Genomic DNA, 27,314 nt, shown 5'->3' with positions numbered 1-27,314 from the left:
ATGGTTCCTGCACATTTTAATAGCAACTGCAAGAAACATCTAACTGGAAAACACTCACACTGTGTTTCCGTGGCTATACCATTGGTGGTATTCATAATAGTCATCTTGGAGACTTATCGTCTGACTGTAAATGCATCGGTGTAATTCATTGCTGGTATTCCGCTCATAGCTTCTCAGAACATTCCAAAATCTCTCGGGGGTGTTTAGCGCCTGAGGGAAAGAAAAAACATGGATCAATAATCGAGACTGTGCTGCATACAAATGATTGTCTGGCCCATCTATCATCCCCGGATTAGGAACGTTGTAGCAGGGCTACCATCTCTGCGCACGTTAAGGCAAATCTTAAAGAGCACTACGCCTAATTCTTAAGTCAAGTACAAAAAAAGCAGCAATAAGAACTTCTCTAAACCAGCTTTTTCATGTATATAAATATGATCTACTCTCCAATATTTACCCTCTTCACTTTCGTTTTACGGAGACAATGAAGCCAAACGATTAGGAAGGAATAGCATAATCCCAGATTTTCTGCCGTCAAAAGCATAGATTTTTCAAAAATGCTATGGACTGAGGAGGAGGAGGAGGAGGAGGAGGAGGAGGAGGAAGATGAGGAGGAAAGGCAGGAAGGTTAACCAGTAAAAGCAAGCGGTTTGCTACCCTGCACTGGGGGAAAGGGATGAGTGGATATAAAAGTTGTGAGAGAGGGATAGTTAAAGTTGGTACAGTCACATAACAGACGCCATATCACATCACGTTACAGACATGTCATAGCAAACTCATAGCCTTTCGATTAGGCCTGTGCTTCTCATAAAGCGGAGCAGTGCCTGGGAGGCCTTCGCCGCAGACGATCGCCGTGGCCAGCGACCGAAAATCTTAATTTCAGTCAATGGGCGTCCATCTGGAGCTATGGACTGAAGCAATTCAAAGGCCCCCAGGCAGCACAAATGAAAGGCCCAATATTGGGAAAGGGATGGCAAAATATTGGCGTATCACGCCCTGCAATGAATCTGTGTTGCCGCTAGCTTCGCAATGTAGGCAATGCCACTCGCTAGCACTTCCAATGATGGCCCTGTTGGGTCGATGTTCTGCCCATATGGGCACTGCCACTTTTTAACACTTCCAATGATGACCCTATTTGGCCTATGTTCTGCCCATATGGGCATAGCCACTGCATTGCACTTCCAATGATGGCCCTGTTTGCCCCTGTTCCACCCATATGGGCATTGCCACTGCGTTACACTTCCAATGATGGCCCTGTTCGTCCTCTTTTCTACCCACATGGGCATTGCCCCTGTGTTACACTTCTAATGATGGCCCTGTTTGTCCTCTCTTCAACCCATATAGGCATTGCCACTGCATTACACTTCCAATGATGGCTCTGTTTGCCCTCTGTTCCACTCATATGGGCATTGCCACTGTGTTACACTTCTAATTATGGCTCTGTTGTCTTCTCTTCTACCCATATGATCATTGCCACTGTGTCACACCTTCAACGATGGCCCTGATTGTCCCTCTTACTCTGCCCAATATATATATATATATATATATATGTATATATATATATATATATATATATATATATATATATATATATATATATATATATATATATATATATATATATATATATATATATTGTCAGTGCCATAGCAAAAAAGTGATCGCAATGGTTCTTGTCTGCTGCTTCCCCTATATTACCTGTACGATTTTAAAATAGAGCAGTGTACGACCTGTCACTGATTCATTGATGTTCTCATCTGTAATGCGCAATGATTGTGTAATATACATATGCACTTCAACATATGCAGTTTTAGGCAAAAACATATATAAGGTGTAGTTCTTTGGCAGTCACAATTCTGGGAATGGCGCATAACGAGAACGAAGGAAACGAGCCGGAGTGAAAACTGAGCTGTACAATACTTATTCGGAAAGCTCTAGCAACTTAAACTGTTACGGCTGCTGCGAGTATGGCTTAGACAAGCTCCTGTTATTTGTATTAGATGGGCTAGGTACAGCATTTCCGGAATGGCGCTTGCCCGATGTCCATGAATTAAAGCGCGCATATTTCGTAAGGATTGAACGGCATTCATTCCTAAGGCGTTTTCTGCGGTTTGTTGATACAAGCATCTGGAAATCACGCCGAATGCGGTCTAACATAAAACATTGACTTCCATAGTCCAGAGCCTGCATCCATATAGTAAAACAGCTGCACCACAGTTTTTAGAAGTGTATTCTCAGGGCGACTTTTGAGCACAGCTTTAGCAAATACTAGAATGAAATCGATCACGTAGTGTTTTAAAATCAGAAATTGCAGAGAGGATTCCAGGCTTCCGTATGTCGTGTCATTAGCACATGTCCCTGCCCTCCTTGATTTCGTGTTTTGTTTTTCTTTTCCTTCCATTTTGAATGTAGTAAATTGTTATTATCAGAAAACCTTTGGCGTTCTTGTAGTATATCTATTGCGGCTTTGGGAATGTGTTTATATTTATTTTCCGACGTTTTTGCTTTAGACGTTGTATTATTAAAATAATGCATCCGAAGTAATTACCCATTTTCGATATAATTGCTCTCGGGCATTCATTTTTTACCGCAACAATGCGAACACGCCAGCATTCGCTTCCCTTCAAGAAAGCTTGGGCAGGCACGTGAGGACCACACAATCATGTTCCTAGCCGATCAGCCAGTTTTTTACAGTAAAAAAATGTAGTAGATTGCTCTGCTACGAAAATAATCAATTGCCCACCGTTTTTTTTTGCTTGTGTGCCACATGTATTCTAAGTAAAGCAGTGTATTAGCATGCATTTCTCGCAATTCCGATTAGTATATTTTTATATTTATTTTCCCTAACTTTATGGCAACATTTTTATGCCACCTTTAACCAACAAATACCACACCACGGGGTTGCACACATTATGATAGTATTTGGGTATGCCTAAGCGACCACTGTGTCAAAGCCGCCTTTTTCGCTGCGAAAATTGCAAGAGGATCTTTACTTGACGTCTGGCTGTGAACCACCCAGAAGGTGTATTCCCTGATTTTGTCCTCTTTCACTAGGTTTGCATACCCCGAGCCTCACCTTCACAGCTCTTCTCCTGGCTTGGCCCTTTTTCACAGTAGAGCAGTCCACTCTTCTCCCCGCGCAAGACGCTATTTTCTTTGTGATTTTTTTTCACTAGCCTGTTCGAACCTGTTTTCCTTCTCGCCTGAATGCGCTGCACGTGGCTTATTCCCTTTCCCCACGTCCTTCTACAGATCTTTCAGCTGCATACCTTCTCTTCCCACGTGCTTCCCATGTGGCGTGCGCTCGAGCAGTTGAGTGGAATAGGTAATGAGTCTGGTTTGGTAGCCTGCCTGACAACCAGCGCGACAAGAATGTTGGCTCGCTCGTGGTGTGCTGTTCGTATTCCTCATGGCGGCAGCGCTGGCGGCGGCGCGCACGTGTGCGTTTGGAGTCGAGGCTTACGTTCCGCGGTGGTTCTTTGGAAGCGAAAAGGCAAGCCACATCTTGTGACACCTTACGACGGCTCCGGCGAAGTCCAGAAGCCGGTCAACAAAGTTCAATTTGGGAGTACCACTCTCTGTTTACCTTCAGATAATTTTGGAACTGAAATGTTCTGGACGGTTAGTTGATTGCGCGTTGTGGTGTTTCATTTCAATTTTTTTTTCCCGGAGGAAAAGTGATGCGCATACTGATTTTTAGGACCGCTTTCATTTAAAAATATACGTAGTGCAGGAAGTAATACTTCTGGAATGGTAAAAGCATTATTATTTTTTTGTTAAGACGTATCCAGGGGACGTTGACAAATGTTAATTAGCGGGAATAGGTGCAAAGCTGTCCCCCATCTTATGCGATCGTGGAAATATAGGTCATCTATCATTTGTGCAAGACAAGAATCTTACTCGCTCTTTTTTGCAGTTCAGCTCAGAATTTTAGCAACGCGAGAGAAGGTTAAGGCCGTAATAGAAGGTTCTGTTCCCAACGATAAAATGCTGCTCAGTACGTGTACGGGTATGGCAACATGCTACGGAAAATTTTTACCAGTTTCCACTGAATCATCTGCTCTGTAAAAACGCACCGTGAGTATTGAGGGAAGAATGCCATATGGCCTTCAAAAAATAGACTACTAGTAAGAGCGCCGGGGCTGGCACATTCGAAAGCACCGTTTAAGATAGTGGCGATGCTTCATCATATGGGCTGGGCGCCGTTCCAGTGAAAACGGAACAAAATGGTTCTAGACGGCCAATCATGTTTACGCCGGACAGATTGTCACTCAGTGAAAAGAACTACAGCCTGCTAGAGCGAGACGCTCTAGCCTTAGTCTTCGGAATTAATAAATTTAATTATTACATCTATGGGCCGAAAATCTAGCATGGTAACCTGCCATAAGCATTTAAAGACAATATTTGGTCCAAAGAAAGGAATACGAAGCATTTGCACTGCTCGGTTGCAGAGGTAGGCCATTACCCTATCGACATAACGTTACAATCTGGTATATCATTCAGGAGCAAGCAACTTGGAAGCAGAATGTCTGTCGCATCTATCACTACCCGATACTCGCGAAAAAGACGAAGACGAAGTAATGGCATGCTACGAAATTCACTGGGAAACCTTTTCGATAACAAGCTCGGACATTGCTCCAGAAACTGCACGAGAACCCATCCTACGAGAGGCTCTTCACGTGGTCACGATATATTAGCCCGAACGTGTAACGGATCAAGGGATGAAACCGTTCGTTATAAAAAAACTGGAGCTGTCTGTGAGCCGAGGCTGTATATTCCGGTAAATGTGCCGTCGTTACAGAAGGTAATCCTGGACGAGCTGCAAGAGAAGCATCCCGGAGTGATGCGGATGAAGGAAGTTGCTCGAAGCTACGTCTGGGGGCCAGGAATTGATAGCGACATGGAGAACGCCATATAGACGTGCGCGGGTTGCTAGCAGCAACGTGCTCCGCTTACATAAGCTCCCCTTCATCCGTGGGCTTGACCTACAAAGCCATGGGCCCGGCTCTATCTAGACTTCGCTGGGCCGTTTCTTGGACACAACTTTCTAGGGGCGATAGACGCCTATTTAAAGTGGCCAGAGGTGTTCTTTGTGCACTCGACTTCGGCAGAAGCTACAATCGGTAAACTTCGGCCGATTCGGATTACCAGAGGTTATCGCCTCTGATAACGGTCCGCAGTTTTGCAGCGAATTTCAGATATTTCTCAAGATGAAAAGAATAAAACATGTGCTGCCAGCCCTATGTCATCTATCAAGTAACGGCTTGGGTGAAAGGTTCATCCAAACGATAAAGGAAGCTCTCTGAAATGACATCAAAGCCCGGTTCATTGAAGAGAGACTGGCTAGTTTCCTTCTAGCATACCGGAACAACCCGTATGCTACTACTAAGCACTCGCCGGCAAAGCTTTTGATAGGGCGATTCCTTAGAACGCGACTCGATTTACCAAAGCCTAGTGCTCTTACAGTAGTCGAGCAAAATCAGTTTCAACAGACACGCAAGGGAAGAGAATTCCGCAGAATTGTCGCCCTTTGTAAACAGTGTTTGTGCGAAACATTAGACAATATCCCAGATGGTCGGAGGCAACTGTGACATCACGCTCGGAGCCAGTGTCGTATTTGTTACAGGTGAAGACACCACGTGGTGTAATGGAATGAAAAAGGCACAAAGACCATATATGATCTAGGGAGCTGGACCCAGGGACTCCTGCCAACCAGGGTGACGGCGCCGATGCTGACACCTGGGAACTTCGGCCACCATCTGAATCACTATATGCTATCTGAACTGCATACCATGCAACCTCAGAAACCAGCTGCAACCGTAACTGATGTGGAACGCCTTATGTTTGAGGACGTCATTAGCGACACCAGCAATCCTCCAAGTGCCAGGGACAACGACCCCCAACATAACACCGGTACCCGAAAAAGGAATGACGTTCACCGAATCGGTATATATCATAGCCGTGACTGTGTCAATGAACATTTCGTCAGTGTTTTGAACTTATCTCGTTTCAGTTATGTCTGTGTGAAGGCAAAATGTTTCTTTATTGTAGCCTTGTGTACGCATGTAAGCATGTACGCATGTGTACGATGTAAGCATCGTCTACAGAGGCGTGAATGTAGTGTATGTTCGATAAGCAAAGAATTAGCTCATGGAAACGTGTCGACGTAGGGGCGCCGCTCCTTTGCCCTCTCTTTGTATCCTGATATAAGCGTCCTATAATTATGTTGCGCGAGCATTTTTTTGGCCAGGGAAATGCAAGACCAAATCGCAATGAACCGGTGTCCCGGCGATTGCTGGGCTGCTGTGTCGTTCCTGTTTCAAGACAACAGAGCCTGTCAACCTGAAATGAACAACTAACCAAACCTGTTGAAACATATTTCTTGAGGCCATTGGTAATGAAGAACTCGACAATGCCTCGTTCATAAGATAGCAGTAACTGGAACAGTAAGGAAGTAATAGCTTTCCTTCCCTGGCTGGGAAGGAGCAGCACACCAGTTGGGCAGTGAAATAAAAACTCAAAGAAAAGAAATTAATGCACTCTTCCACAGGTACTTCATGAGTAATCCGAAGGGGCTGATGGACGCCAGAGAAAACAGAACAGCTCTAATTCACTTCTGCGTCAAACATTGCATGGTCACACTCAAGTAAAACCAAGTAATCGGCAACAAAACAGAGAGCCTTTTGCGGCGTTGGAACCCTGGAGGCAGCCTATGAGTTTTTCATTGTGTGCGGCTATTATAGCTGCACTCAGCAACGGCGCAGCGTAAACCGTTACGCAGATGCCTCCTTTTTCAATAAAGATACGGTCATCCCTATCTGCATAGGTGGACTCAAGTTTGAAGCAAGTTTAAAAAGCTATTCTCAGAGATGCCTGACAAATTCTTGCAAGCTACAGCTCCGTGACTATCTATCGCATCACTAATGCAAGTCATACGTTTTTATGACGAATAGAGTTATATAAATATTTTTCTCAATGGAATAAGCACGCAGCCACTTGCCCTGTTTATACTTAAGAAAATGAACTTTATGGTTAGATTTTCCGACCTGGAACGGTTCGTCAATAGATAGCAAAGATAGTTTCTTTGTTAGAATGGCCCCAAGCACTTTTGCCACGCGCCACTCGCAGAAAAAGTGATCCATAAAGGAACGCTAATTTAGTGAGTTTTTCCTGCATATAACATGTTCAGGCTTAGTTCTTGGCACTTGCCAGGTGAAGAAGGCATCTCTAAAATCAAATCAATTTTAAATACAGTTTTTAGCTATCTTTTTGGCTCTTTTTTTTCGAAAAGTTTGCCACAAGGCATAAGTTGAGAAAGGGGGAATGGGATGCAGGAGATAGAAAGTTAAAAGGAGTGAAGTCCAGTTGCGCTTATGTATTCGAGAAGGTTGGCAGTGTAGCGATTGTCCATTGTCCATTTCTCATAATCACAATCGCGATTCCACCGCAGGCCCACCTTCATGATTATCCCTTGCCTAATGTGAGTCGTTGATGGACACGTCCACAACAAGTGACGCACATCGCAGACGTCAGGTGGAGTGTCACAGTGAGGACAGTTGTCAGTCACTGGTAGATCTTTTTCCCGCCATCGATGTCGAACAGATGGGGTCAGAGCCGCCCCTGCCCGGATCCGGCGCACTATTACCGCCTTCTGCCGAGTAAGACTACGGGGGAGAGGGCGTGAACACGGAAGAATCAGAGCGCGTGTTCGCTGGCGCAGAACGTGCGAATCGGAAAAGTGGGACAGGAACGGATCTGGGGGAAGAGGAGAAGAAGGTGGTGGATCGCCTGATGTGTTTATGTGCGTCATACCATCCGCTTGAATATTATGTGGATCGCGAGCATGGCCGCGAATCCTGTGTATGCGCACACGACATGGGTACTTTGAAAAGAGCAAATGTATGGACTGTGTTATTTGGAATGTGCGTCGAACGGCCTTAAGCTGTTTACGGGCAGTGAGAGAGTCTGTGTAAAGATGAACAGCATTGAATGTAGAAACTGGCGGAAGGGAATGTATGGCATTGTAAATGGCTTGACTTTCCAGCGCCAGAGGGGTGCACGTATCCGCGGTATATGTCACGTGAGTGTTCAGATGCGGATGAGAGGGACTATACACAGAAGTAACTCCTCGCTCTGCAGTATGTGATGCATCGATATATAATATGCACCCATCAGGCAGATGTGCGGATTATACCGACGGGGAAGCAGTGGGGCGATTGTCCGTGAGCTGGCAGTACGACCATGGAGGTAGTGTCTTTAAATGATGTAGTTGTAAAGACTGTTTGCGAGCTCTGTTTGCCATCCGCTGATCAACGAGTTCAGTGAGCGTATTTAGCTGGGCGTACTCTTTACTAGTACAGGTGTTAGGCGGGGAAGATATGTTATTGCACGCATAGCCTCACGATTGATGGCCTCAAGGGAGTCCCACTGTCTGCAGGTGAGACGTTGAAACTGTGCCTGGTAGACTATACGTAGTTGGAGGACAGAGTGAACAAGCTGGCGGGCCGTGTGAGCACGCACGCCGCCAGAGCGCATAGCTATGCGACGAATCAGACCTAGAGTAGCGTGAGCGGTCTTACGGATGGCTGTCAGCCACGGGGTGCCAGTCCCAGAGGAATGAAGACCAAGAATGCGAACGGTTTGTGCCTGAAGAATCGGGGTATTATCTATCATAAAATTAATAGTGGGAGCTTTCCGTAAGCCAGCTTTATTTCCAATGCGAATGAAACAGGATTTTGTACGCGAAAGAGTTAGACCCAAAGGAGGCAGGCGAAATTTCAATACATCCAGCGCATGCTGGAGGGCCGCCTGATGGACAGACGTATCTGGGTGACAGTGCCATAAGGTTATACCATCGGCATACGCAAGCACGCGTATAGAAGGAATGGCCTCTAGGGCTCGAACAAGTGGAATGAAGGCCACATTAAATAATGTAGGGGTGAGAACGGAGCCCCGGAGGCACTCCTCTGTTTGAGGGGAAGTGACCAAAGGGCTTTCCATGGACACGCACACTGAACGTTCTATTTGTTAGAAAGGCGTGAATGGGCGAGCAGAAACCTGTGAGGGAGACCAAGAGTTTGTAGGGAGGCAAGAATGGCTGAGTGAAGGATGTTATCTTATGCCTTTGTTATATCTGTAGCGATCACAGTTCTAACAAGATGACTGTGCGGAGAGTGGTGAAGCACGCCAGCAGCCAAAGTATCAAGACCGTCCTCCGTTCCTATTTGCGGGTGGAAGCCAGTTTGGGATTCTGGATAACAATCATGGGATTCCAACCACCACGATAAGCAAGTGGCGAGAATATTTTCGTAAAGCTTGCAGATTGTTGGCGTCAGGGAAATTGGACGAAGGGCCGAGAGAGATACTGGAGGATGACCTGATTTTGTTATTGGTACAACAATAGAATGCTTCCACTCGTCCGGCTTGACACCAGAATGCCACACGTCATTGAATGCATAAAGCAGGGCCTGCAAAGCAGTCCCTTCCAAGTTGCGGATTAAGGAGTTAGGTATGCCGTCGTGCCCGGCAGCAGAGTTAGATTTGAGGCGCTCAATGGAGGCCAGCAGCTCTGCCATGGTTAGGTCAAAAGTAATCGCATCGAGAGGTTCGGCAACCGGTAAGCAAGGTGGAGAAGTCGAGGTGGAATCATAGTGGGGAAAAAACTGTCTGGCCGCCGGTTTTGCAAATGTGTCCTCATCTACATTCATCGCAAAGCGAAAGTTTTCTCTGTAATATTAGAAACTTGAGAAGAGCGCTGCATGGCGTGAAACACTCGCCAAAGTTGTCGATTACTCTGCTTGGAGTACAGGCGCTCACACCATAAAGCCCAACGTTGCCTTCCTAGATGCTTTTCATACCACCTCGCACGTGCGGTAGCCCGGTGAAGAGCGGGGATAGCCGATGGGTCATCGGGGTAGGTAAGATGTCCTACTTGCTACCCCGATGGGTCATCGGGGTAGCAAGTAGGACATCCCTACATCTACGCGTTATATTTTCGTAACTGTAAATTGAAAATAATGCTGCACTGTGAAAACGTTTGTTGTCATTACGTGTGTCGAAAGCTATGCTTGAGTTCAAGTGATAATATTTGTGGGACATGTATCAATCAGAACTGAAAGGTGTGTTAAGCCAGCTTCGTATGTTACCAAATATGCCTAAAGCGTGTGATCATAATGTAGATAAGAGATCTCTACCCCTCTTCCTTTTTTAGGACAAATAGATGCAAAATCACTTTCAGTGTATTGATGCTGATCTCGCCAATCTACCTGACGTACAATGTGCGTCTCGTGACTGAACCTCAGGAACGTCGTCCGAGATTGAGCAGTACACGTAGAATTTATTGCTTAGCATTCTTTTTTTTTTTTCACTTAGTATACATGTAGAGAAACCCGACTGGCTTTCACAGGCCGAATAATTTTTGTGAGCTGTTGGAGTGTACTAGCAGTAGTTTCCGTTAATAGGAATTTTTTAACCTTGCACTCTTTCCGTGGAGGAAGTACCGTTTCTGTTGTCTTCAAATTTAGAAAGCCAACAATCATGGGGCGGTTTTCATCGGGTTAACATTTCCAAATGTTTCGGCATTTAACCTTCAGTAGCAAAATAATGGGCGCAGGATCCTTAAGCGAATAATTTTCCTTCTATTCCTTTCCTTGTTTCGGTAATACCAGGGAGCCAACTAAAAAATCACATTGTTACGTCACGATCAATCCTCATATTCGGCGAAACAGCACAGCGCATTGATCATTATTGGTGCAACGATCTTTCACTGCTTGATGTCAAATGGGTGTTTCCTGGGTTAGTTCTTTTAATTAAATTAGGGACTTCTTCAAGGTCTGAAAGTGGGCGTGAAGAGGTCGTAGGCACATAACTGAAGACATGCGGGATAGGAATGGAATGAACGATTTAATGGATTGACATGCGAACTCAAAAGCACTAAGCAACTCTTTCGCGGCTATAGCAGCAGACGTACTCTCTGATCGTCGGCCAGAATGGTCATTGCATTCGTAGGCGCGCATTTTAAAGTGGGCGAGGAACCATCTACATAAAGGGAAAAAGGAACCCGGAGCGTCTGCAACAATACAGAAAATGTTGTCTTTCGTCGTGATTACTCGGGAAAACTCTGGGCGCATATCACACAATAAGGAAAGTGATAAAACCGCTTCTCGGGACAACTGCCATGAAAAATGAAGGAGTACGGTATCGATCCGTGCACTCCAATCGCTGTGAGAAAGGCGGAAGCTGACGGGTGTTGAAAAAGAACAAATCGGGTTTGAAATAATTTGCAGCATTACTCCCCATTTAAAAAGGCATTGCCACGATTCTTACAAACTAAAAAAATGACAGGTTGATAAAACATTACAAATTAAAACTAAATTGACTAAATGGATCTGAACTATATAATATTTAAACAGATTAATGATTTTAGAACGTGTGATAAAGCTTCAGGTGTACAACAAGCACCATTTCAGGGCGCATCCGGCGAGGCTAGGATGTGGCGTGCCTTCGGGGATGACTTCGTAGTGCAGTTTTCCAATGGCTCGAACGACTTTATATCAGCTTAAGTAAAGCCGCAAAAGCTTTTCACAAACTCCGCGGTAATGTATCGGCATCCAAGCTGTACTGGCCTCCTGGCATGTTTTTGTGCTTATATTCAGGCTTGTATTCTGCGCAAGTTTTATCGCCGCGAGTCGATGCGTTGCTGGTCTTTAATAGTCACTGGGTCAGTCGGTCGCCTTCCTCTGCGCGCTGGCTGTAGGCGGCGATTTTAGGTTCTCCTACTGGGCTACGTGCGGCAGCAATACTTCGAGCGTCATTTTGCGCTCCCTGTTATACACAACGCTTAACGCGTTTGATCTGGTTGTCTCTGGACTTTCCTGGACTAAGGTATTATAAGGAAAGATGGCGTGGAGCAGAATAGTGCCCCATGTCTTGTGTTCCACGTCAACCTACGAGGTAATTATGTCCGAAAGAATTTCGTTGAGATGCTCCATAAATCCGTTTGTCTAAGGGTGGTATGCAGTTAGTTGTTCGTCGGTGGCATTGTATTACTGTTTTCAAGGATGGTTTGCGTCAGCTCCACCGTAAATACCCTTCCGTTGTCCACGATGAGCACTTCTGTGGAGCCTTGTTGCTAGCGAATTTGTTCGGCAACCACTTTGCTCACCCGTGCTACAAATCGAGAGTGCTTTGGCTCCGGCGTAGTGTGTAACTAGGTAGCCACAATTATCGACGTATTACCCGTAGATGTAGATAGAAACGAGCCAAAGAAATCCATGCCAATATTTTGAAAGGGCATAATCAGTGACTGTGTCGGGTTCAGTATCCCAGCTGGTCTTATCAGTGTAGTCTTGCGTTGCTGACACACAAGGCAACGTACGCACAAACCCGAGATGCTGTGCAGTCGGTTCGTTATGCAACCCATGAAAGTTTCTGTCTGAGGCTTTTAGACGCAAGAAGTTGAGTGGGTGTGTTGGGAAAGAAGTTTATCACGAGTACGTGATTGCTTTAAGCGAAAGACACCTGACACCCGAGTACAGCCAGAGGGCAAATGGTCCTTTCCATGTAATCCGCTAGGTATTTTAACTCGGCGTCTGATCGTCTTGTTGTGTGAAGCGGCTGGCGCTTATCGGCCTAGAAAGGATTCGTCATCTTCGTTTGGGAGAGCGCCGATGTGAGCTAGGAAAAGAAGTTTGAGTCAAAATGCTCGAGGCCAGACGTAGACTCATCTCGCGTCAAACTCTCGAAGACGTGTGCTCCAAAGGGCAAAGCAGCCGGAAGAATCTTTCAAATTTGTCATCAAGTAGAGCGGGTGGTGATCGCTTATCTGTTAATGATCTGCCATACAGGTGCGCGCGAATTTTGAAGTGGCCCAGAAAATCGATAGGCACTTCTCGGTCATCGAATTATTAGCTTGGGACTTTGAAAGAGACCTGTTAGCGTAGGCGATATTCTTCTAATGGGTACTCCTAACGAGTACAGCTCCTACGCCTACATTGGTTTCATCGGTGCCAATTTTGATCTCGACGTTTTCAGCAAAGTAACTTCAAGGTTGGTGCAAAAAACCTCGCTAGTAATTATCAAGTGCATCTAAACAGCTTTGTAAAGTTTGCACCGATTTTTACACTGCGATTTGGCTGCGTGATAAACACATGCAGAAATAACAGACCTCTCGTAAATTTGTAGAGGCTTTTTTGCACAGGAAAGCAGTACATGATTGTGGAAGTTACAGCTCCCTTGCCGTCTATGAAAATGAGATTTTTGCTTCGCACGTCATCTGTTAAACCTCTACATGTCGATTTCGTAAATTCCTGTGCCGTGGAGCCTGCGCAAGTTGGCGAACATACATATATCTTGACTCTTTCCAATGAACAAATCAGTTGCAACGTAGTGTTTCATCCTGTGTTTCCTTTTTGGGCTTAATAATATTATTAAAGACTAGAAAAATTGCCGGCGAATACTTTACTTCCTAATCCAAAAGTTTCGGTTTTTCAATTCTATAGATTGAGGCAGCAAATTCGTGCAAGACATGTAGGTACAGTTACAGACAACTTTTACGCATAGCTCCGAATTGCTGCGGCTGTGCGTATCGGCTCGGGCGGTGCATATATGGAGATCCGCCGCCACCTATCCGGCGATCTGACTGGCGCCGCACCGGGGTGACATTGGAGGAGCGAAGAGAGCGACTAAGTTATCGGGAGGTCGCGGGAGGCAGCGCGTGGGCCCATAAGAACGTTGCGCGGCGAAGAGATAGAAGCGACTGGCTGACGCTGCTGACGCCGCTATCTAGTCAAGTCAACGTATCTCGGCGTTTCGGCTTAGGACGCACCTTGATCCGCTGATGACGAGCCGGCGCTTCAGAAACCGGAGAACACCGTCGCCGCCACGCATGAAGAGGGGGGGGGGGGTACATGTGTACAGGCCGCAGCGAACGGTGGCGGCAGGAGCGCGAGCAGCGATCGGAGACCACACGGGTCGCAAAAACAGATGAAGAGGGAGCGGGGAGGTTACCGCAGCGACGAGCGGTGGCGGAAGGAGCGCGCGCTGCCCGGCTGCGGAGCAGGTTACGAGACAGCCGCAATAGCGACGCCGAAACGCAGGAACGGGCGCCAATGAGCTGCGCTCTAAAACAACTAGCTCAGAAGTTTACTATATCGAACTGCTTGACTGTTTTAGAAAATGGATACTGTTTGTTGTACCATGTGTTTTGAAATTAAGACGACTTTAGGAGATTTAAACACAAAATAATATGATACTTTAGAGATCCGCGGCGTAATAAGCATCATCATTTGGTTGCTACTACTTATTGATTTGCTTTAAACAATTTGTAAATTATGCATTTGCACACGTGAGGAACCCTCTTGTACTAATGACCTTCTAGTAAATATTTCGTTTTTATTCACTCTGTGATGCTCTGTTGTTGTCTACAAAAGGCAGCTGAATGAAAGCTCAGGAGAAAGATGAGTCTGAGTCATGAGGGAAGGGAAGAAACTGCAGTATTTTCCAATGCATACTTTCAATTCACTACAATTATTTACACCAGCCTTCTTCAAGAGCGATGATGATAACATACAATGTTTTTGTTGGATTATAATTCATTGTTTCCAGGCTGCATGTAACCCAATGTTACCGTTCACACTCCGGGTGATGTCCAGTTGATGCAACCGAAAGAGTGTGATAGAATAATTTTAATTATATACTGTTTATCACTCAGAAATTGATATCACATGACATGGAAGGTATAAAAAGGCTTATGCCTCATTACAGCAAACAAAGCATGCACTTAAAGCAAGGTGGCTACAGTTGTTTGTTGTAGTAGTAGTGGATTAAGATCCCTGAAAACAATTACCAAAACATACATAGCTTTTATGAAACTTAATCCTCCGCGAATGAGAGAAACCTCGCAAGAAGGTGGTGCCTAATTGCCATCAGGAGTGCTAGGGGGGCTCCAAAACCGGCTTCTCCAGATTTAGTACCCTCTCATTGTTATAAAATGACAACTTTAGTTGAATGTGGCAACTACTGCTGTTTATAATTAGCAAATATTCTATTTACACCATGCGCTTTGAAATATCTAGCACATGAAGAAACGGCCCAGGTTCTGCAAGTTTATGAGCCCCGATTGAAGAAGCATGCTAAACAATGGCGTCCATCATTAGCCTAGATAGGCAGCGTGTAAATGACAATACTTAGTTGAGAACAGTGCTGTAACATGTCGAGCTCCTTGGTCATTGTGTCACAATATCGACAGCCAATTTCGCGAGTGTCCATAAAAACAATGTGAAAGCAGTAAGCATAATTAGAACAATGAACTAAGTTACGCTTTAGCATGCTGTTCAATGCATAAACAATTTCTGGTCGACTGCCCCGCAAACACGCTGCTCTAGTTTAATAATCAGAAGGACCGAATATGATGACGTGGTGGTCATGTTTTATACCCTGGTACCGTGAAAGTAAGACAACACCGGCTCTTGCCACTAGGAGGAGATTAGGCTTTAGCAGCTTTGCTATCGTTTCGATTTAGGCGAGAGGAAATAATCGCGTATGCCAAGAGATGCCACTGAACGACACAGCTTGCACCCCTACCTTCTGCTCAAAACGAAAACGTCTACATAGCCGCACAAATGTGAAATGATAGCAAAACGGCGCTGCAGCCCTATTTTTTCACAGGACATAGTGAAGAAATCCGTGGTTCTAAGCGCACCAATGCATCATTTAATGCTAGCTCACGCGCCTAAACCAGTCTAACGTAATATTGACATGCTGCCGTGGCATCTGAACATTAGTACTCAACGGCCTTCAAGCAGTGACATGCAGCTTGTCAGAACAGCTCCCGTACAGAAACCTGAAAGCGCCCATTCGTAAACCATGAGGCGCTCAGGCGCAAACGGACGATCGCCCATTGTTGTCACAACCAAAAGCGGAACTAAAATCGTTACTAACAAAATAAGCATCCTTATTCTACTTCGCAAGCCCGTTGCCACCGAAGAGCAGTAATATCCGGCATACACTCAACTTGCAGCATGGTCCATGGGCTGGTTATGTTAACTTTTCAAACGACTGTGGACCACTTGTGAAACCATGCAACTACGTATTCAATGTTTGGCAGGAGCATTTTAGCGGCACGGCTGCATCCGGAGGCAGGCATAGGTTTGTCTTCATGCCTTAAAACTTGCATCATAGACCGCACGACCTTTAACGATTGTCACTGCTCATTGTTTACAGATCACATAAGCTTGAGGTACTCGCGGCGTCGAGAGGAATAACTGTCCATGTTATATGGCTGTGATCATTTATTAAGAAAGCTATGAAAAAGTTATAATAAATCTCGGCATATAAATTCAAAATTGACATCCTAAAAACTTTTCACCCCAAAAGAATTACAAATGTATTCAGCTTCGTGCATATGAAGAACAAAAATAAAAGCACCTATTTTTAGGTGCCGTTTAAATAAAGGATTGCGTTGGGTGTAGGCTCCGTATCGGGCAACCTACCTTTGCAAAGCTTTTTCGAAGCTGCCTAATTTACGGGATATGTGACGCTTGGGCAGACCTTTGCCGCCAACGCTCAGCCAAGAAACCTGGCGTGAGATAAGGACCGGATGTGTGGGAGGCTTCTTTTGCCAATTTCGTCGGCTCTCTACCTAGAGCTGCCAAGCGGCAGTTGATATGAAGTTTGCCTGGGCAACTCGGGATTAGGTTACTCTAATTGGGCCACGTATAGCATGTATTCTAGTGTAATTAGACTCAATTTAAACGCATATTTATTTTGCTCCCTTCAGAAGACGTAAAAAAGTAAGAAATTTTCTTACATATTTTAGGTCATCCAGACTAGGAGGTTCTGTCACAAGAGCTGTGGAACATACCACCGGAAATATTGCCGCAGTAAAGAAGATCATTGTTCCCATTTCTTAGGAATTAGGTTGGACAGTATGGAAGCTACGAACTTCGAGAGAATAACACAGATATATACCTGATATTTTACCACGTGATACCTTACAAAAATTATTATTTGTTTTTGCATATAACTTTTGCAATACATATAATACATCACAGGAGTATCCATTGTGAGCTTTCTTCATATAGCGACAGGAGCTAAGGGTAGGCAGCAGTTAAAACAAGCTGCAGGATATTTTTCTCTAACTCCGATATATCATCGAAGTCGTCGTGTTGTCTCTATTCTTAAAACTTTATCTTACCACTCACAGTTTTTAACTTCCCAAATCTCAGTTGTGTTCAGTATAAGATGATTGATCCTAAATGTAGGCGTATTTTTGTTTCCTTTGTTTATATAACAAATAGGTTTCTTTGTGTGTCCAATTCGTTTTAAGTTAAACATTTAAAAATTTTTTAGTGCTTCCATTAGAGAATTCAATTTTGCATTGCCATATTCGTAGAACTCCGTCTCTCCATAAAAGTCTTTGAAACCTCACCACAGGAAATTCGGCGTGTGCGGACAGGAATATAACAAATGTCGAAGAATATCATTTGAAAATTGCTGTTAGACCTGGCACAGGAAGCTGATGTTATACACTCTATCAGCAGGGATATCAGCTTGTGTTCAGATGAACGAACCGCATAAAATGTTTTAAAGTAGGATCAGCGGTGCTTTCAGCTTCCGATACACTTGCTGCCGCAGACACTTTTTATCGTGTTGTCCCCTTTCCACTGCATAGTTTCAGCATATAAGAAGAACTGACTTGAACGCTTTCCCAATCTTATATGTTGCGGCAGGTATTTATTATCAAGACAGCGCCGAAATCCATTGAAACTCATTGTTTCACTTGAGGCAGAATTAGAAGTACTGACATGTACAAGCTGGATGTAACTTTCAGTACTCTCCATGTACTTTATATTAACGATTCGTACTCTGTCTAACTAAACAAAACATAACTGGGGCAGTGATAAAAATAAAAGTTTAATAAACTGGTTAATAACATGTTGGTGAATACACACACACCTTAAAATTGCTACGGTCCATTTGGCAGCAGAGAATGCTATGGTTTACACCAACCTGAGGCATGTCCTTCCGCTCCTGATATACCTCGCAAGGAGTTTAGGAAGGCAAAGTCACAAACTGGAAGTTTGTGACTTTTGGGTTACATTGATCATTGGTGAGACCTGGTTAAAACAAAACGAACCTATAGGCGCTCCGGGAAAAGATGGTATGGGAGCAACTCTTAATTTTCTCAATTCAGTGCCACGAGAAGCTCGTCATATTCATTAAGAAAGAAGGTTCGGTACGATGGACAAGTTAGCCGAAGCACTCGGCCAGTACATTTAGGCGGGAGCTCTTCAAATCCTGGCACAAATATAGAGACATGTCAGGTTGCTTCCTATATAGTAAACAAGGGAACCTGGCTACCTACTGCTGGACAAAAGCAAAGTGCTCCAGATCGAAGTTACAACACACGCAGTACAAGTAAAGCTTACAATATTTGAAATACCTCCTCAAATTTCCGCCCACAAAGCTCAGCACTTCTGCCGTGTTTACAAGATGATTATGCCAGTCTGCAAGACATTTCATTTTTTTGTGGCACCGCAAAAACGTGACCTGAGACGAAAGACAGAACAGCCCAATATGGCCTCTGTGCTCGTTCTCATGGTGCCACAACAAAATGAATTCGTTCCAACTCGCCCAGTTTTCGATTCTTTTTACACATTCAATGCTGCACTAAGCTTTAAATGTTCCCTTAATGTTGACATGCCCGTTCAAAATAGCTGCCAACGTTGGTTCAATTCACCCTGCGGTCTCCTAGTTTCGAAAAGCAATTTTAGAAAATAGCTACATTGAATTCTCCTTTATTGTGCTTTCCCGATAATAGACATTTCGTTTTTACAGACTTGCTGCACTGGATCAGTTTGTCTTCTTTTCTCCCGACATCGGCCGTGCCGTTTGTAAACACTACCGTATTGAACCAGTTTTTCTGGTGTTCTAATATTGGCCACGCCGTTTTAAAGAGTTGCTAATGACGCGCGTAGCTGTCTCCCAATATTCCAATGCCATCTTTTCCACATTAAAGCTTGGTTATTGTTGCCTTGATTATTCAAATGAAAACTTGGTTCTTTTTTCTATATTTAACACGTGCGTTTAGAAGTCATTTCATAGCATTTCTGAAAATTACAATTCAGTCAGATGGCTTTCATTAAACGCGTTCAGAGCTTCGCTGCAGCAGCGGAAGTTCGCTTTTGTTCGTCCTCACATTTTTATGCACCCAGTACTTAGCTTCTTTAACATAAAGACTCCGGTTCCTGAGGAAAGAGCGCTAGACGTCCGTATACCGAATCGCGAGAAAATAACCTACAAAATGCAATAATAAAGGTGTGCTTTTTTCATGCTCGTGGCCTCTGAAACAGAAATTGCAATATTTAGAACTGCAAGACTATATTATGGACAAAAAAGTAATTGTTTGCAATGTGAAACCCCTCGTCGTCTAATTACCTTAACCGCGCATCATGGACAAATGAATGGACGTCCACAACAGTGCACTTCATTACCACTTTGTTTTGGGCGAGTTGGTTTATTTTTAACTACAGGAAAATTTGAAACAGCGCTAACACACACAACCACAAAAGTTAGAAGACCGACAAGACACAAGCGTTGTGTCGATCTTTTCAGGTTGTGGGTGTGCGCTGTTTCAAATTTTCTTATAGTCCACAGTGTACTTCCCAAGCGGTTACTGAAATGAGCAGTCAGTTGTTGCAAGCGACTGAATTTAGCGTTCTACTTTCCTCAAGCTTCAGAGGAAATTTTCTTTCCTGCAGCCATCCATACGATACTTGTGTACATATGAATAATGGTGCACTGCTTCGATGCAGTTTTCGACGCGGCTAGTACCAGCGTACACGCGGTTTTTTACGATCTTTTTTGTGCGTTTCGATCGTCGTCGTCAGCGCTTGAGCCGCGCCGGCAGCATTCCAATTCCCCGCTCTACCGGATAGTGATGCCATCCCGTGTATTCCGCGCCAAATGCGGTAACGAAACAAGAGAACACAATTGATGCCTTCACTTTCTACGGCGCGTCAAGTAAGTTCTCTTGGCTTTATCTTTTTGTCTACTTAAAGCGTTGCCTGATGCAAAACTAAACCTGTGGTCTTAACAGATATTATTGATCTGTGGTGCTACAGATCATATTAATACGGAGTTTTTAGTGTACCACTAATTAGGAAACGGCTGTCATGGTTACCATGGCGTGTCAATTTCTACCCAACGTGTCACATGCACCGTTCATCTTTTTGTAACTGTAGCGAGTAAAGGATTTTTGCTTACCTGAGCCTTTTTAATAGTATCCAGAATCATTCCAGCATCAGGCATAATGCTCCGAACTCGTCCGTGGACCAGCGTGTTGAATCAATTATGAATGGAGATGTTTCCCACGCGAAGCTTTCTGGGGATGAAGTAACACATTTACAGCAATTTCTAGCGATAAGTGACAAGATGACAAATTTTCTTTTAACAGCTGCATCGTTTTGCCTTAGCGCAATAGAAAACTCTATCGAATCACGAGAATGACCCTACAATGCAATTGGCAGACGCCGAAAAGGATCAATGTGACAGTCACGAGCCGCCTGCGAAAAAAGTAAAACATGCCAAGTGGCTCGCCAAACAATTCCATCCAGTGGACGCGCGCTGCAGCTACCAGTCGCTTCGCGGGTCAACGAAAGAGGAACCGCTATAGGCTTCCCAACCTTGACCACGCGGCGCTCAAAGATCAAGCGATCAGCGCCTTCTTGGCGGGAATTTCATTACGCGGAAGGTGGGCTGCTCAGGTGCCTCATTTAGCAATGTGGCGGCTAAACTTCGGTTTTTAAAAATACACATACTTCAAGGACATTTTCGATGTGCAAATCTTAGAAGAGAGTTAGGACTGTTTTCTAACATGTACAGTATAGAAGAAATCATAAAAGAGAACAATGTTTCTGCGGAAGCTTAGCGTGTGGCACAGGTGAGCGACAACGTTACCTACAGCGTATACCTCGAGGTCCCCCCCACCCAGCACACAATTCCTGAATATTTTTGACGTTGTAAACAGCCTCGCACTGCTAGTGGAAAACTGTTCCGGTTTCACCGCACGATGCTTCCTCAGGTTTTGCATGCTCGCCACAAGGATTAATCGGCTTAGTCCCTGTTTCCCGCGCATGTGGTTTCGGACTTATTACATGCGTTTACATTTGGTTCATGAGCATATGCGCGCTTTTCAGCTCGCTGCGAAATTTTAATTCGACCGTAAACTTGTACACGCGCTGGAACATCACAGACATCGTACCCCAGAGTGGATTCCTAATAACAATTACGCACGACCACACCGCGCAGGTGCATTACACCGTCCGCTATATTTTTGTCCAGACGTGTACACTTGTGCGCTTGTCCAGATGTGCATTCAGTGAATTTTCTTTAACGCTGAAATATAGATCAACTGCCCTTAATGACAAATTGTTAGTTAAAAGATGTTAGTTCTATGAGGTCTTATGGCGCATAAGCAACTTCGGGTATCATGCTCCCAACAAAAGGGTAGATGATCGGTCATGTGACTACAGCTATGTTGCTCATATTTGATTTAGAACTTTGACTTTCTTCAGAAATGTATAAACAAGAAAAGAAATCAACGAATTCTTGTTCGCCTGAAAGCAGTGAATGATGAAATGGAATGTGTTCATTGTAAACTATACTGTAAAATATTTTTCCTATGTTCCTCGAGTTGTTAGCATGGTACTGTAATGTGATTAATAGTGAGCCCGTGTCCGCACATTTCACATACATTTCAGGCTTTTTTGTTAGGAGGAAGTTATGGATGGTGTGTGTGTGACAGATGCGTAGACGACATAAAATACCTCAATGAATCGTTTCTGATGTTGACATGGTTGCCATTCTTCTAAAATGCGCTTTACGGTGTGAAGCTTGTTTTCTCCTTCACTTTCCCAAGCAGAATTAATTTCTTGCACACTAACTTCATGCAATCTCTGCGTAGTAGGTTGATTTGTTTTATTTTTACATTTCGCACGTGCAGCACATATATCTGCTTGTTCATTACCCCTAATCCCAACATCACTGGGTACCCACGAGTATATTGTAGTATGTGTTCGCATTGTGACCTTTACTATGTTGTGTATAATGTTTCCTTTAGTTGTTCAGCAGCAATTTTGGAGTTTATTGCAGTGATGACGTTTAATGAGTCAGTGTAAATGATGCTGTTTCTGATGTTCTCATGCAGTATATTCTCCACGGCAATAAAAACAGCGTAGAATTCGGCCGTAAAAATTGATGCACACTCAGGCAATCGTATTATTTTCTGTTTTACCTTATACTATTTACTACCAACATAATCTTGAGTGTTCGAGACATCTATATAAAATGCAATGCAATATTTATATTTTTCTTTTAATGCAAGTATTCTTGTTATATATTCTCAGTGACATGCGTATTTTCTGAAATTGCTTTGTCAGGTCAAAATCTGCTGGGAGGGTGTACCATGGTGGAAGTGGTTTATTTTTTGCTGCAATACTTGGCATTTCGCTAATATCTAAAACCTGACACATTGCACAAAGTGCAAGAAAGTGGGTTAATCAACCGGGGCTTGTTCTTGAAGGCTGTCCCAGATAGCCATTTTTGGCTGAGAACGAATTTAAAACTGTATTCACATGGCTATTGGGGATGTTTTGTACGAACCAGAACTAACCACAAATCAAGATTATGTATTGGGTCTAGACTCTTTAAATACGATGTCCTGGCTGAACCATATACTATGCATCCGTACTGTAACTTGAAGCGCTCCACGGGCGGTAGATCTGCTAAACGCATGCTCGGTCTGATCCCCGCCATTTCCGTGGGAGTACCTTTAGAACGAGAAGTGCTTGGGCACATTTTTTTCCTTGTTGCTTATGTGTTAAGAAATGTATGTTTTTTTGTCAGATGGGATACCCAACAATTTATGTTCTTGTTTCACTGGTAGTACGGTCTGGAAGAAGTGTAGCGTGGGATCGGCCTGCATGCCTTGTCTCAATGAAAACGCAACCGCCACTGTTTCTTTGAGGAGAAAACTTCAATCTATTGCTGTCTGCCCAGGTAGTTAAATTATTTAATGTCATTTGCAGTTGTCTCTCACAGGTCGTTATGCTGGATGACGTGCATGCTATTTGCAGGTCATCTACTTACACGGAATACTATATTGACTTGGGGATTACTGTAGCTGCCGCATTCATTTTCACTATATAGATGGGCCAGAATGCACCCCTGCGGCATGCTGTTTTCTTATAGGAATGTCGTGGAGAATACTGCGCCTAAACGGATGTGGAATGTGCGGTTTATTCAGGAAGTCGTTCAGGCAGCTCAGCATCCTGCCATGGATACCTAGATCTGCTAGGTCGCGGAGGTTACCGAACCTCCACGTGGTCTTGTAGGCCTTTTCCAGGTCGCAAAAGACCCATATGCAGTGCTGCATGTGGCTGAACACCTCCCGGATAGTGCTTCCGGATAGTGCTTTCGAGACGGACAAAATGATCGCATGTTGACGCCTTTTTGAAACCGCATTCATGTATATCCAGAAGCTGCCGGGATTCAAGAAAAAAGTTATAATCTTTGCGATCCTTTCAAAGGATAATGCAATGCAGCTGGTTAGGGCTAGTCGTCTGTAACTACTAGGACATGTGGAAGTTTACCTGATTGCAAAAAGGGTACTGTTATGGCTTTCTCCAAGTTTGTGTTGTCTTGCTAGTTGTCTTTCACAATATGTTATATTAAATATTCAGCAATGCTTCTACGGCGGATTGCCAGATATGGCTGAGCATTTGCTAGGCTAAACTCTAAGATCCCGGTGCTGCTTTTACCAGCATATAAGACTTTTTAGTTCATGTATTGTTATAAGCTCATTTTATTTGTCAATAATGCCAGTCCAAAGGGGAAGCGTTTACCAACAGCTATCAAAGCTTCGCACTGTGCTACCCATACCACGAGCCCGGGAAGCGATAATCGATGGCTCCCGGTTTTTTATGCTGCGCAGACTGTTGTGACAATGCACACCACTGCATTTTGCGAAGCCGAAGGCCGTATGCTATTGCGAAGAGTTGAATAATATCACGAGCGATGCACGTTTCAGCACTGCTCGACATGTGGCTGCGCCTGCACCACTCAGCTAACTCCGCTGCCGGCCGGCTCCCAGAAATTTCAACAAGCGCCGCTGTGGCGCTGTTGTCGCGCGTCGAAACTTGAGGCTGGGAGCGCTATAGCATTTGTGAAGTATTTCGCAGACAAAGTGTCCGAGCACTTAACCAAATACACATATTTATGGCTTGCACAACACAGGAATTGAAATTTCATGCTCCGTTGAAAAGATCAAAGTGTTTTTTGGAACTTTAATATATCTGGGAGTCTTCAAATCCTCATGTGCACAAATGTATTGCAAAATGTACTCGAATTTCTCAATTTCAGATGCAATGCCGCTAAATAGATGTTTTGAGCTGCAAAGTGCGTTGCACACAACCGACCAGAAAAAGCCAAATATTGTATCTAGCATTGATAAGTTCTGGAAGGTGATGCCACTCCTTGACTTTATCTTGTTCCGGTGCCTTCAACTTGAAGAGCTTGAACATTACTGCTCAGATAAGCATATGGCGGCATTCGCTGGTAGGAACCCAGCAAAAGAAGTAGTGTATATTACTCCAAACCCTGTCGGAGTCAAACCCTTTGTGCGGTTCAGCACGTATGATCTGGCACATGATTTCGAAATGTATCAAGGCAAAGGCACGGGAATACACCGAGAGCTTTCCTATCTTTGGACAGCGGGCTGTTTAGTAATTAGACTTGTTTATTCATTCCCGCAGCACCGCAAAATAAAGTTAAATATTGACATTTACTTCACATCTGTGTTGCTCCTAAGGGAGCTAAAAGTATTCGAATCCTTGCCACAGGTGTAATATGGTGCAACAGGATGCTCGGTTGTAAGCTGAAGGGCGAAAAAGAAATGCGAAAAAAGGAGGATGGGAGCACCAATATCAAGGTGAGAGGAAAGGGGGACATTGCCCTTGTGCATGAATGGAAGGACAGCAATCTTGTGATGGTGGCCTCAACGTACGTTTCCAGTGGTGCAGCGGGTGTTGTGAGCAGACGGAGCTCTTAAAAAAAAGGGGTGCATTGAGATGGAATGCCCACACGCTCTACTCGAGTACAATCAGCACATGGGTGGGTCTGAGTGTGGATTTATTATGCCGCTGTAACACATTAAAGCAGACAAAGAAATGGCCTGTAAGGCTAATTTCACATATCAGCTCGTTGGGGCTTGCAAACGAGATGCCTCTGCTGAAGGTCTTGTCCAAAAGAACACGACCGATATGCTTTAGTTTCAAGCTAATACTGCCATGAGTCTGCTTGTTTACAATACAATTTTAAGAAAAAACGAGGGCGACCAAGTGAAGAAAGTGTGGAGAAGCTATCAAAAGCACCTCCCAATAACAAACCCCTTCCTACAAACTCTCTTCATTTAGATGATAAAGCGCACTGGCCTCAAAACGTGGAGGCAAGATTACCACAGCATTACCAAATCACGAGTTCGATGCAAAAACTGTGATGGTGTTCTTGTGCCTATCTCCAACCAATGACTGTTTTTATCATTTTACACAGGAAGCAGGCAGATCAAAAATGTCTTTTTTCCCCTAACGATCACAGAAGGCATTGTGTATTGCTCAAACTCCAATCTATTTATGCAATAAAGCCTTCAGATCTCTATTGCTGACATACCTGCATTGAGTCACAGCATGTACAGTCTTTGTCAAAAGTGTAGAGCCCGGGGGGTCTGCTTCTGAGCCACTTCCTGCGGCTTGTAATGCATTTCCGGCGTTCCCAAATCTTTTGGTGGCAAGAAAATGTTTTGCCCTACACTCTCTAATGGGAAGAACCTCCTCTAATGCTAAATTAGCGCCACTACACGGCTGAGAAGCAGACCCTTTGGGCTCTACTCTTTTGACAAAGGCTATACATATCGGGACGCGACCAATTTGTAAAGTATGCAAGATATCGTGTTTTTATATGTATTTAGTAGAGCATACAAAGGCAGTTTAAAGTTTTCTGATGACAATTTCTTAATGTGTATTGTAAAGGAATAAGCAGTACCATAATGGAAGAGTTTCTCTGCTGTTCTAATAGCGGTCATGCCATTTTTAGAAGCTGTTGATGTTGCACCAAGTTGGCCTCGAAAGCCCCAAATCGTCTTCTCCACATTAAAAACCTGGATATAATTTCTTGCAAAAAAAAAAAACGATTTGCGTAGATTATTTTTAACGCATGCGTCTAGAAGCCATTTTATGGCATTTCTCAAAATAACAATTCAATTTGGTGGTATTTACAAAACGTATTCACAGCATCGCGGCAGTCTCCGAATTGCGGTCTTGTCGGTTCGCACATTTCTGTACAACCAATATTTACATTCTTTCCTAATTAAAAAAATTGCGGTTCCTGAGCAAAGAGCGTGGACATCCGTATACCGATTCGTGCAAAAATAATCTTAAAGTATGCCATGATTAAATTGGGTGTTTTGTATACTCGAGGCCAATGAAACTGAAAAACAATATTTTGATCTGCGCATCCTGTGCAAATGAGTTCACGTCTACAACAGCTTATTTCTCGCGCGATACATGACATATCAGTCAGTTGTTTGCAAGCGACTGAATTTTGCGTACTTTGCTCATGATGCAGGGGGAGGTTTCTTCCCTGCACCAATTCATGAAATACGTGTACACGTATAGAGAATGGTGCACTGCCTCGATGCAAGTGTAAGTATGTCGCGAGATGTAACAATGCATACTCCTGAGTTATTTGTGAGGGATTTCCTTCCTTGCCTGCCGATGGTGGTGTTGTAATCCTTTTCTGCATACATTATTGGACTCCGGAGGAGATTTTGATTTTTACTTGTATATGGGGTTGTGTTCATGAAATGCTTTTGACTTATAAGAATAATGTTTATTGAATACAAGCATGCGAGGTAGATTTTTTTTTTCATCAGTGAAGCTGCAGCACGTTTGTAATAAGCGCATTTTCCAGCCTGTCGTCATACTGCGAACAAGCTTAGTGCATGGCTCGAATCTGACTATGCAGGGCCTGCATATTCATAGATTCGGCCGACTTACCACAAGTCACTCTTAAAACGTCTGGGGTGCTTCGATGTCCTAGAAGAAAAATATATTTAGTTTGTGACATCTTCGTTTTTTAAAAAAAGGTAGCATCTGTAATTTTATTTTGAAGCAACATGAAACAACAGACGCAGCGTACGGTGGATATATTAGGCGATTACTTGGAGAAGCAGTGACCTGAGTGGTGCGTTTTTCTTCGAACAG

General features: G+C 44.0%; 1 protein-coding gene across 1 annotated transcript in view; it reads right to left on the bottom strand.

The window, feature by feature from the left end:
* Positions 1-16,921, bottom strand: part of LOC146181519 (uncharacterized) — a 54,404-nt gene extending 37,483 nt beyond the window's left edge. The window contains exons 1-2 of the mRNA XM_084577891.1: positions 16,805-16,921; positions 59-210 (exon numbers count right to left, since the gene is read on the bottom strand). Coding sequence (XP_084434017.1) covers positions 59-210; positions 16,805-16,900 — 248 coding nt within the window. The 5' untranslated portion in view covers positions 16,901-16,921. The remainder of the gene's footprint in view (positions 1-58; positions 211-16,804) is intronic.
* Positions 16,922-27,314: the final 10,393 nt, after the last annotated feature.

This window comes from Amblyomma maculatum, chromosome 8 (assembly GCF_055883805.1).
Source record: "Amblyomma maculatum isolate TAMU_Amacu chromosome 8, ASM5588380v1, whole genome shotgun sequence".
In the NCBI taxonomy this organism is placed as follows: domain Eukaryota; kingdom Metazoa; phylum Arthropoda; class Arachnida; order Ixodida; family Ixodidae; genus Amblyomma; species Amblyomma maculatum.
This window is presented reverse-complemented; position numbering and strand designations above follow the sequence as displayed.